The 12,554-nt window shown below is 40.6% G+C and overlaps 1 protein-coding gene across 1 annotated transcript in view; it reads right to left on the reverse strand.

Moving 5' to 3' along the window:
* LOC108796841 (cilia- and flagella-associated protein 47-like) overlaps positions 1 to 12,554 on the reverse strand; it is a 208,738-nt gene that overhangs the window by 99,704 nt on the left and 96,480 nt on the right. The window contains 2 exon segments of the mRNA XM_018568382.1: positions 3,175 to 3,256; positions 10,319 to 10,531. Of these exon segments, the coding sequence (XP_018423884.1) occupies positions 3,175 to 3,256; positions 10,319 to 10,531 (295 nt within the window).

Genomic DNA, 12,554 nt, shown 5'->3' on the forward strand with positions numbered 1-12,554 from the left:
GAATGCTAACCCCAGCCGACCTCACCCCTCTGGCGGAACACCTGATGGCCCATGGATGCCCAGGGATGGAATACCTCCCTAGGGCCGGGCCCACGGCTCCTATATTGACTTCCCAGCGACCTGCCGGGGGCTGGGGTATGGGCGGAGGGAGCTCAGGGATCCACCGGGCAACCTCCCTCACCATGCTGATGCTACCTAGACCTCAGGAGTGGGGTGGCGGGGGGAGGTGGGAGGAGAGGAGTCCACAGAGGGATGGTTATAGAGTGACAGAGAGTTGATGTTCTCATTCCTGTCTACCTTCAACACTGGAATGCCCCTCATTGTGTAAATCTGCACCCCGCTAACTGTTCATTTAGTGCCTTTTAGATGTTATGTTTTGTTTTTGATGCTGTTTTATACTATGCTATTCAGTTGTATCGAAAGTCGTTGCCCGGAGCTCTCCTATGGCTTCGTGACCTTTGCCTTAAGCCTATTCCCCCACCTAGGCCCTGAACACGCCCGGGGCTCCCCCCCCCTGGCGTAGTTCTTGTTGAGGAATTGTCCTCCCCTATCTTTTTGTTTTTGTAACCCCCTTCTCTACCCCACCCCCTTTAATCCTTATCTCCCCTTCCTGCTGCTATGGGGAAGGCGCCTGGTCCGGTCGGCTTCACCCTGGCATACTATAAGAAATACCAGGACCTCCTCTCCCCCTACTTCGTCGGGGCATTTAATGAGGTGGGTTCGGGAGGAACATTCCCACTAGACACCCTCAGAGCACATATTACAGTGATACCCAAGGAAGGTAAAGACCCTCTAGCATGCCCAAGTTACAGACCCATATCTCTCTTAAATGTTGATCTCAAACTATTCACCAAGATCCTGGCATCAAGATTAGCCCCTCTGATGCCTGCAGTGATCCACCCTGACCAGTCAGGCTTTGTCCCCACGAGAGAAGCCAGAGATAACACTACGAGATTCCTGGCCTCCCTCCATACCGCTAACTCCAAGTCCCTGCCACTCATGCTCCTGTCCACAGATGCCGAGAAGGCCTTTGACAGGGTGGATTGGAGGTACATGGACTCGGTAATACAATGTCTTGGGCTCGGCAACCGCATGCTGGCATGGATCAGGGGGATATATTCCAACCCTACCGCGCAGGTCAAAATTAATGGCTCCCTGTCCCAACCCCTGGAAATCAATAATGGCACGAGACCGGGCGGCCCTTTATCCCCTTTGTTGTTTATCCTGACTTTGGAGCCTTTTCTCTGTAGAATACAAGCTCATACTGACATCATGGGCATTCCTACCGGGCCATCCACTTCCCAAAAGGTAGCAGCCTTTGCTGACGATCTGCTATTCTTTCTGTCTAATCCTATAATTTCTCTACCCAACTTAGTAGAAGAATTTAGCCTATATGGGAAACTATGCAATTTCCTAATTAATTACTCCAAATCAGCAGCACTCAATGTCTCTATCCCCCCTTTGTTGGCCAATGGTCTCTGTGACTCCTTTGCCTTCAGGTGGACCACCTCGGCGATCACGTACCTAGGCACCAAAATCCCAAAGAACCTCTCTGAAACGTTTAATCTTAACTTCCCACCGCTACTCCTCAAGTTGAGACAGGATCTACTCCATTGGACCACCAGCCACTTCTCCTGGTTTGGTAGGTGTAATATTATTAAGATGAACATCATGCCCCGGATTCTATATCTCTTCCAGGCTCTGCCGATCCAGATCCCCCTCTGGTACCTTAAATCAATAAACAGACTGTTCTCACAATTCCTCTGGGCCCACAAACCCCGAGGATGAAATTTGCCCTTCTACGCCTCTCAAAGGCTAACGGCGGTATTGGCCTGCCCGATGCCTCGCTCTACTACACTGCCTGCCATCTTGCTAGGGTAGTGGACTGGTGCCAGGAGGCCAGCCCCAAGCCCTGGCTGCAAGTAGAACAGGCGGCCTCGGCTATCCCTCTACATTGCCTCCCTTGGTGTAATTCATACGTACCAGCAGAGATCAGATAAAGCACTGCAGGACATGGTTCTATTGGACCGCTTTTACGCAGACATCCGAATTTCATGCCCTGTTGCAGGGTCCCCCCTAGAGGCAGGATGCGACCGAGCAAGTAGCGACAGCTGCCCGGGGAATGGCCCACTGGCCCACTGACCTCATCTCCCACCCTTTTCTCTCCATACCTCTATACCGCCCTTCCCTCCTACCTGCTCTGCTCCCCTCCTGCCCTTTTCTCAATGCTGGTTGCCACCGCCCCCTCCACCCCACCCTTTCTTTTTGGTAATATCTCTGTGGTCTGTTTAGATAACCGACAGTGGAAGATAGAGGGGATTGCACTGACACTGGGCCCACTGGTTTCACCTGGGCCCGCGACGTTACGTGGTGTCTTCCACCAATCTCAGATGCACTTTATATTACCTAATGTCTCCCCCTATACTTCTGAGAATGTTTGACCATTCCACATGTGAATCTTCCGCTGAGACTTAAAATAGTTACATGACTACTGGCTACCATGTAGCGATGGTGACGTTATAACCACAAAATATGCTGTTATGTTTGTGTCATGCTGTTATTACCTGTATCACTTGTATTACCTGAAAAATCTTGAAATAAAGAATTTATAAAAAAAAGAAGGGAACATTTCCTCAACTAGAACAGGCAGAAATAAAAACCTGACAGATTTTAGCTTTTCTCTACTTTGTTCTAAAGTAAACAAAAAATACATTTTGGCTGGAGTTAGGCTTTAAAATTAGTTCCTCAATGTTTACCCAATGATTGAGGCTTCAGCCAAGCAATGTTCTATTATGTAGGAAAATTCCTATCATTCAAAAGTCTGAGTTAACTGAAATCTGTTTATGTAAAACAAGTGAGTCTCTGGAGCAGTAGTTTCTATCATGATTTAATAGTTTTTATTCCTAACCAGTGTCTAATACCCAGCAAGCTCAGGTGAGAATAGTCTTTTAGTAGTGAATGCATATCATAAGTAACATGATATTGTTGTTATAAATAGTCTTGATGATATTACTCCAGTTTTAAGTGTCACTCAAAATCATTTGTTGTTGCTGATGACTTAGGTTTCAAGAGTGAATTCTTAAAAATAGTCATGTATATGTTTCTAAATATAAAACTGTATGAATGTTATGTTATAGATATAGTAATATTGGCAAAATTAGTGCTGAGCCGTACCTGTACTTGGATCCATCGCTCGTAGTCCAGGGGTTCAAACAGGTATTCTGGTTTAATGTGAGGAAGAGATGCTCCTTGGTTCCTATATAACGTTCAAGAAAGTATGTTAAAAATATGGCACATAGTACACTAATTTTAATAGCATGTTTTATATAAAAATATCTTTGCACATAATTGAAATTTAGTGTGCGTTAATGAGTCTTGCCCTGATACAGACCCCTATTAAAATAAATTGCTGTTTTCTCCAATGATAAGTCAGGACCTGGGATGTCTGTGTGCTCTACTCTGCCTTCTCCATAGGCATAATCATGTTAGCTAAACTGAACATATTGTTCACGATTGTATTCAGCCATATATGGTGACTTAATTAAAGATATAATAACCAGTGATGTTTCGCTGTCATAACCATGTAACATACACATATGACAAAAATGCAGCTCGCATTGTTCACCAGTTTGATTTAATCACAGTTGTACATGAAATTATTAAAATGTTAAAGTGTATGCAAACCCTAACAATGAACTTATTTTCTCCCTTTTTGTCTGTTTAATATACCAATGAAAGCATTGTGTTATATCTGTTAGCTTAATGAAAACAAACTTGATCTTGTTAGAAATTCAGGGCTGTCTTGTGTCCTCTTCCTAGGTTACCTCAAAATCCCTCCTATTTCTTATCGGGGACTACAGAATAATTAGCCTTTATGCTGTAAAGATCTGAGTGGTTAAGTAACTTAGCAAAAGACAACTGAGAGGGCTGATAACATTCCACAAAAATGTAGTGTTGTCAGCCCACAACAGGACTTAAAAGTGGAGTGCATTAACAGGTACGAGGTGTGATAAAAAATAATACGGTGAATGCTGCTGCCGAGTGCCCTCCAACGGAAAGGCAGGGATCTTCAATACAAGAAGTGGCGCGCTGAACCTTAGTAACAGTGTGTGACAAGTTTCAACTTGTTCAGTGCAGTAAGTTGGTTGTGAGATACTGTTGAAAGAAGGTGTGCTATAAAATGTGGCAACAATCCGTGTCACACTTTGCTTCTGGTATGGCAATTTCTGAGGCAGCTATGACAGCGCAACTAAAGACACTCACCAAAGAAGACTTCCAGAACTGCTTTAGATTGTGGCAAGAACGAGGGGATAAGTGTGTTCGAAGCGAGGGTGGTTATTTTGAGGGGGATTCATGGCAAAGTGTCCTTTACTGTAATACACATTTTTTTATTTAAACACAGTATTTATTTCACCATATTTTTTTTATCACACCTCTTTTATTTCTGTACTTTCAGAGCGTTCAAAGGTAAAAAAAAACCCTGGGAAATAAGCATGTATTGCAGAGATGTTCCCTTTTTTTTGCCTCGAGATACACGTTTAGTTTGCCTTAGACAAGCGCTGAAGATATACATGGGAAAAAATAAAATAGGTAATTTCACAGCCTGATAAAATGTCCCCTTCTAGCTAAAGCAACATGCAGGAACAGCCTTACATGTCTACAGTATATATGATGGGCTAAATAGGTGTTATTCCTGAAATTATCTGCTGGAACCAGATAACAAAATCCCCAACAAACTGTATAATACCTGCATATTTTACCTGAAATCAAGCTGGTTACTTGGGTCACTGAGCTGGGTCAACAGTGACTTAGACATCAACATCTAGTGCATGAGTTTAGAAAAGAGACTGGCATGTAAGAGAACGGGCGGGTTACCGCAGATATAAGTTGCAGCAGTCTTCCAGATGCTTCAGTCAAATCTCGGGCAGTTCTGACAGGAAAAGCTCTTGAAATTCTGAATAGTGTTGGATCTTGATGCTAATGGTGATGTTGTGGTATCTGGTACCAGGCTGTCAGTAGCAGATCCTTTAAGTTCTGTAAGTTGTGAAGTGGGACCTCCATGGATTGGACTTGTTTTTCCAGCACATTCCACAGATGCTCAATTGGATTGAGATCTGGAGAATTTGGAGGCCAAGTCAACACCTCAAAGTCATTGCTGTGTTCTTCCAACCATTCTTGAACCATTTTTGCAGTGTGGCAGGGTGCATTATCCTGCTGAAAGAGGCCACTGCCATAATGGAATACCGTTTCCATGAATGGGTGTCCTTGGTCATCAACAATGTTTAGGTAGATGGTATGTGTGTTTTTCCCATAGTGAATCTTGGTGCCATCTCTTCACAGGTAACCACCACACGCACCGGCCATCCACATGATGTGGAAGAAAACATGATTCATCAGAACAGGCCACCTTCTTCCATTGCTCCGTGGTCCACTTCTGATGCTCACATGCTCATTGTAGGTGCTTTTGGCGGTGGACACAGGTCAGCATAGGCATCCGACCGGTTTGTGGCCACACAGCCCTATACAGCACAAACTGTGATGCACTTTCTGTTCAGACACCCTTCTATCAGAACCAGCATTAACTTCTATCAGAACCAGCCAAGCTTGAATAGAGACTGGGTTGAGACATCTATTGTCTGCCACATACAATGCTGTTTTAACACCTCTCTCTGAGCAAGTTACTAATACCTGCTAGCTCCAATTATGCAAATGTGATCAACGCCTGACCTCCATGAGGTCTTTGACCCCATGCTGGTTATGTTTAACAGATTATGCTGATTGGAGCAACATTCACCATATTTATTCCCAGATAATTTTTGCACAAGTCAATCTGAATTGAGAAAGCTAGTCGGATGACCAGTGAAACATCCAAGAAAAATACAGCAAGTCTTTTTATCTTTTACAGATATACAATGACCTGGATGAATAAAAACCTTCACTCTATAGCCACTTGCCATTCTCCGTTGCTGTATAATCATGGATTGATGAGATCTGTAGTCCTTTATTTCTGGTTGCCATTCTCCATTGCTAAATAATCGTGGATTGAGTTACAGTTCTTCATAATTATAAAGAAACTGCCCTAAAATCATTAGTCTGTATGGTTTTAGAAAAAATGTCACGTCACTTTTTTAAAAAGTATCGGTTATTGGTATCAGAAAGTACCTGAGGAACAGTACTTGTACTTGTGCTTGGTCTTGAAATAATGGTATCAGTGCATCCCTAGCTCTGACTCAATTATCTAGCCATCACAATTTGGCCCTTGTCAAAGTTGCTTAAATCTTTATGTTTGCCCATTTTTTCTGCTTCCATCACATCAACTTAAGGGACAAAATGTTCACTTGCTCCCTAACATATCACACCCACTTCCAGTTGCCAGTGTAACAAGATAATCAACAATATTCACTTCACTTCTCAGTGTTCATAATGTTATGGCTGATCGCTGTATATTAATATTGTGAATGGTTTTCCTGGAATTTAAGTAAACAGTGTGAAGCACTACAATGTTTATGGAAAGATCTTTTGGCATAAAAATCTTTGATGAATAGATTGTGCTTACATTGCCAGCCACTGATTTCTGATAGTGGATTACATTGAAACTCCAGCCAAACCATTTTTTTTTTTACCTTGGATACAGGTAAAGCGTTTTAAGCACTGTCGGAATTTTATTGCTATGTATTCAAAGGGAAGATCCCCTTTCACTTTTTGTCTGGGAGACAACAGTGTCAATGGCACAGAAAATAAGAAGGTCACAGACTGCAATAAAAAGGTGACAGAGGTTTTAACCCTTTCCCTAAAAAAGTGCCGTATTGTTCTTTGTGTCCCTGCTGGAAGGATTTCTCAGTCACAGCGTTGTCAGTGAGACAGAAAGTGAAGGGACACAAACTGCTACAAAACCCTGACAGAGTTAAAAAAAAAGAAGATTGCAGCTTACCAGTCCCTAGATGTGGTGACTAAACGTTTAATACATTGCAGTTTACCAGTCCTTAGATGTGGTGACTGAATGATGTTTCTTTTTTTCAATCTTTTTCCCCTTTACTTTCACCTGGTGATAATGGTAGTAACACACTTCCTGACCTAGGATGACCAACACTGTCACTGCACTGTACTGCACCATTTATAGGAGCAGCATTGTCCCTCTAGGGCAGGAAGTATGTTATCAATACCGAACACTCCCCCTCACATCAACTTCATAAGATAGGGTAGGTGTTCCGTAGTCCACAGATGTGAATTAGGCAGGACTTATAACATTACAAAACACAAAAATTCCCCATCCTCTTTCTAGTAGGACTTATAACATTGTTTGAGATTTCAGTGCATCAGATGAACAGGAATTTACAAGCTCATAAGGTTTGTTGTTAGGTTCAACAGGTAGTTTTGTTCACTCATCGAACAGCTATAACAAAATGCAATCATATATTGAACAAATAAGAGAAGCTCATTGTCAGGGTTTACATACACTTTAAAGTGACATTAAACCCTCAGATTTTTTAACATAAAACAATACTGTAATGTGCGCCTTACTGTAATCCATGGTAGTTTCCCTTCTCTTTGATGCTCTTCCTTTTAAATCTGTATCTGTTCTCATGCTTGGAGAGAACTTCCCTTTTCAGCAGACTGCCTTGTCTCAAACGGTGTCTGTGTATACGTTTCTATAGGCTGTAACCTGAGCCAGCACTACAGGAAGAGGCCCTGAGCTGAAAAGGGAAGTTCTCTCCAAGCATGAGAACAGATACAGATTTAAAAGGAAGAGCATCAAAGAGAAGGGAAACAACCATGGATTACAGTAAGGCACACATTACAGTATTGTTTTATGTTAAAAAATCTGAGGGTTTAATGTCACTTTAAGTATTTTCCTATTTGCTGTATCTGGTTCATTAAATTGAGTGAATCCGCACAGTGCTATAGATCCATTACAGAATGTTCCATAACTCTCTCCCTCTCCAAGTTTACATAATAGAATAATGGTGGACTTTTCCGCCAACCACCACAAAATGTCAGCAGAATTCAATTCACAGATGGAATGTTTTGAAAATACAGAATGCATCTGCCATAGTCCAGTGCAAAGGGAATTCTTTGTGTAACATAATCACTTACAAATAAATGGGATGCATACTAAAATGCCATCATAAAACGGGCTTTCTAACCTGCATTAAGAAAAAAGCATTTGATTGTCAAACTACCTGCTACACATATACCGATCCTTTTATGCAGCTGCTGCCCAGGGATGTGAAATGTGCAAACGGATGTAAATATACATTGCTTTTACTTTTCCTTGTAATACTTAATTTAGGTAACTTTCGCATTTTGTATAGTTCTTGGCAGTTTTGGAACTGTGGACAAGCATGAGTAAGCACAGCCTCTGTCCAGGTGGAAAATGACTGCTCTTTCTTTAAAATCTCTCCCTGATAATTTATCATACATTAAATGTTCATCAAATGTTTACTGCTTGTACCGTCTGCTTAATTGATGTCAATTAGCTTTTATAATTGATGTAGCTGAGATTTTCATTGAGTACCAGGCTAACTTGTCCACTTAATTAATTTCTCAGAATTCAAGTGATTTCTGTCAGCACACTTATCAGTTACACTTATTTACATCTACCATACAACTGTTTTTATGGATGCTTATATAATGTATGAGACAGCCCTCATCTGCTCATAATCAGGCTATGTAAGAAACTGACATCCCTGGATACCAAGAAATATCCAGTCAGATATGAAATGCCTAATATATAGATGGAATTGTACCATTGCCATATCTATGTATGGAGTTTTCAATATGAGATGCTTTCAATAACCTGGCAAATTAGAGACTCATTCAAGCCATTAGAAGATCATGTTATCACTCTAACACCCAAATGTTAACCAGTATGTTGGAAAATGTCAGAAAAAGTAGATGATGTCGACCATGAAATGCAGATTTCCAATTTGGCTATTGGAGAGTGATCTATCCATCCTCAAGCTTTCTAAGCAGATAAACACATAAATGTTAGATAGATAGATAGATAGATAGATAGATAGATAGATAGATAGATAGATAGATAGATAGATGTCAACAAGATAATTAAACATTTAAAGAAACTATGAGATAATACCTACGTTTTTTTTTGTTATATGCTCCTATTCACATAGCATACCTTTACAAATACCGTATTTGCCGGCGTATAAGACAGGTTTTTAAACTTAAAAACATCCCCCGAAAATCGTCTTATACGCCGGGTATGGATGTACACAGTACAAATCTTCCAGGTTCCGTCAGTATACTACGCTGAGCCAATCACGACAGGCTTTGTATTCATGAATACAAAGCATGTATTCATGAATACAAAGCCTGCCGTGATTGGCTCAGTGCTGAGCCAATCACGGCAGACTTTGTATTCATGAATACAAAGCCTGTATTCATGAATACAAAGCCTGCCGTGATTGGCTCAGCGCGGTATACTGATGGAACCCGGAAGACGGAGGACACAGCGGGGATCGCGGACAAGGTAAGAGACTGTAATCCCGAGTGTGGCTCGGGGTTACCGCTTATGGTACTGAAAATTAATCCCGAGCCACACTCGGGAATACCGCCATGGAGGATAGTGTGTTTATTCAAACATTATTTTGGGCTATACTCGTCTTATACGACGAATATAGCTCAAAACCTATGTTTTAACATAAAAAGTAGGGGGTCGTCTTATACGCCCAGTCGCCTTATACGGCGGCAAATACGGTATTTAAAAATAGATGCTTTTTATTTATTTTCACTTGTTGAAAAGTCTTACTTAGCTATCCCATTCTATGTAATGTTAAGTAAGGGGCTGGGGAGTAATGTTTGCCAGGTTGTCTGTCCTAGCAAAGGGTTAAAGATCACAAGGCTTGGTGTGGTACATTGCATGTTCTGTCCCTTATCTGCACATTAATATACAGTATATTCTAAACAATAGAAGCTACCTGCAGCATCCAGTGAATAAACATTTTTTAAGGAAATAACTTAAAGGTAAGAAATATTTTTTTTAATGTATTTTTAGGAATGGTGCGTGAATGGGAACACATAACAAATATTTATGGGGATTATGCAAGTTTGACTGCAAAGGTGGAAATACACTTAAAATCTTTTCACATTCAAGAATAATGACTGCACAGTGTGAACTGAGTATTATACATATTATTTATCTTAGGCCCACTACAAATTTTTTTTATGCAACCAACATTTTAGATCAATCCTCTCTGCCATTGCTAAAGTGATACAACTCCTTAAAGCATATCTTTACATTTCTTAATTATCATCAAATGTTGTGAAAGTGTATCTTAGCAAAATTAATAATGATTCTTACTTGAGGAAAGTGAGCAGTGTTGCATGCTGCCAATGGAGCTGCAGGACTCTTTCTGTGGGATCAGCGGGCAATGACTGGCTTGCAGTAATTCCAGGCAGCATCTGTCCACTCAGGTAGAACAGCATGTCATAAATGGTTTTTGCCTGCTTGCCAAGGTTTATTGTTTTCGGGATCTTTCCTTCGGACTTTGACAGCTTGACTTTACACACAGCACTGGATACAAAAGGTAAAACAGAAAGATTAACATTAATTGTTGAATATTTGCTGCAAGCCTAATAAATCTTTTTCTTGCAGAAACCACTGCCATTTTTTAACTTTTTGTATATATATATATATATATCTTGCCTATTCAGGGAAAAAAAACAACTTGCTTTATTTCCTTCTGTCAATACCCAGAATCAGATACTTACCTTTTCCTTGCAACTCTGTTCAAAACTGAAAGCTGAGGGATATCTCCTGGGCTTTTGCAAGAGCATGTGACAGTTGAAGTAGTATAGCGCTGTGTAGAGGGCTCGCCTTTTACAGCTGAATGGAATGGTGGGGGAGTGAAAGAAGGGTAAGTGCATGCTACTGGGGAGGTGTGCAATAAAGTGAACCTGTTGCTTTTACCCTGTGTGGCCAGAGCAATGGTATTTACTTTATGTGCTACAAGCTGGCAACAGAATGTTCATGCAGGCACCCGGGGTGCTTGCGCATCTCTTCTGTTATCTTCTCGAGTACCTCAGCACTCCCTGGGTATTCTTATATGCAAACATAGGTTTTCTAGTTGATGTTGAGCTTCAACTGAAGCTGCACCTACCAGATTTCTACAGGCAATCCATCACATTGATAAAACAATAGAAATCTTTGGTGGATGGGAGGGGCAAGTGCCTACCACAAATAGGAATTAGAAACTTGTTTAGCTTTGTAAGGTGTGACAAAGAGCATGAATCGTAGAATATACATTTTCAAAAATGTTATCTGGTAAAACAGTTCAGATGTTTTTCTAATGTATTAGGTATTTCTTTTTGAAGTGATTTGCCTTTATTTTGCATTCCCAAATATAACAAATATAGTAGTCCCAAATATAACCCAGGCAGTAAGGAGAAATCTCATCAAATAAGAAAAAATCTAAATTGAGGTAATTAAACTGAACACATGATTTATTATCAGAGGTCCTTTAATTATTATGTTAGTCCAATAAGAAAGGTATCATTACATACTGCAGTACTCAATTTCTTTTACACTATATATATACACTGAGTGGCCAGATTATTATGACCACATGACGTTTGTAGTCAGATTAGCTATAATTTTGCGCTGAAGTTGCTAGGGGGCCAGACCATCATAAATAGGGAAGCAAGTTGTTTACCACAACAGTAGAAGTGATTTTTTTCTGAAGATATGGGTAAACAACGCGATTTAACAGCCTTTGAACGTGGGATGATTGTTGGCGCTCGGAGATTATATAGATATATATATCTATATATATACATACACACACATTTTGACTTTACTTGTAGAAGTTATGCTCAATTGCACTTGCTTCACTTCCCAGGGTGCCACTCTAACCACTTGCTGACCGGGGTTTTAAACCCCCTTCCTGTCCAGGCCATTTTCAGTATTTAGCATAGCGGTGCTTTGACTGACATTTATTCCGTCATGCAACGCTGTACTGAAACTAATTTTATACCATTTTTTGGGGACAGATAGAGCTTTCTTTTGGTGGTATTTAATCACTACTGGGGTTCTTATTTTTTTACTACATAATGAAGAAAGTACAAACATTTTTGAAAAAACCCTGTTTACCTTAAGTTATGTTATAAAACATTTATCAGTACCCAATTTTTTAAATATAAAAGATGGGTTTACGTCGGGATAGACACCATACATGTCAACCTTGCGTGTGCCTGCGAAATCGCAAAAAAACTATTATGCCTAAAATTGGCCATAGGCGACATTTAAAAGCTTTTACCACTCATCAGTTTAGTATTAACAGTGACTTATGGCCTTAGAATTATTGTTCGCACTCCGATGTTTGCGGCAATATGTAACATGTGAGGCGTAATTGTTGTTTTCGTACGTAGGCGCAAATTTACATTTATATGTGCGTGAGGGCGGGGATTTACATTTCTTGGGTGTTTTTTTTTTTATGGGACTTTTTTTTTACACCTAATTTTATTGCTATCACAAAGGAGACTAACAAGCCCCCTATATGATAGCCAATATACAATGGCAGATCCTCTTTATGGAGACA

This window comes from Nanorana parkeri, unplaced genomic scaffold (genome assembly GCF_000935625.1).
Source record: "Nanorana parkeri isolate BGI_ZX_2015 unplaced genomic scaffold, ASM93562v1 scaffold1181, whole genome shotgun sequence".
NCBI lineage: Eukaryota > Metazoa > Chordata > Amphibia > Anura > Dicroglossidae > Nanorana > Nanorana parkeri.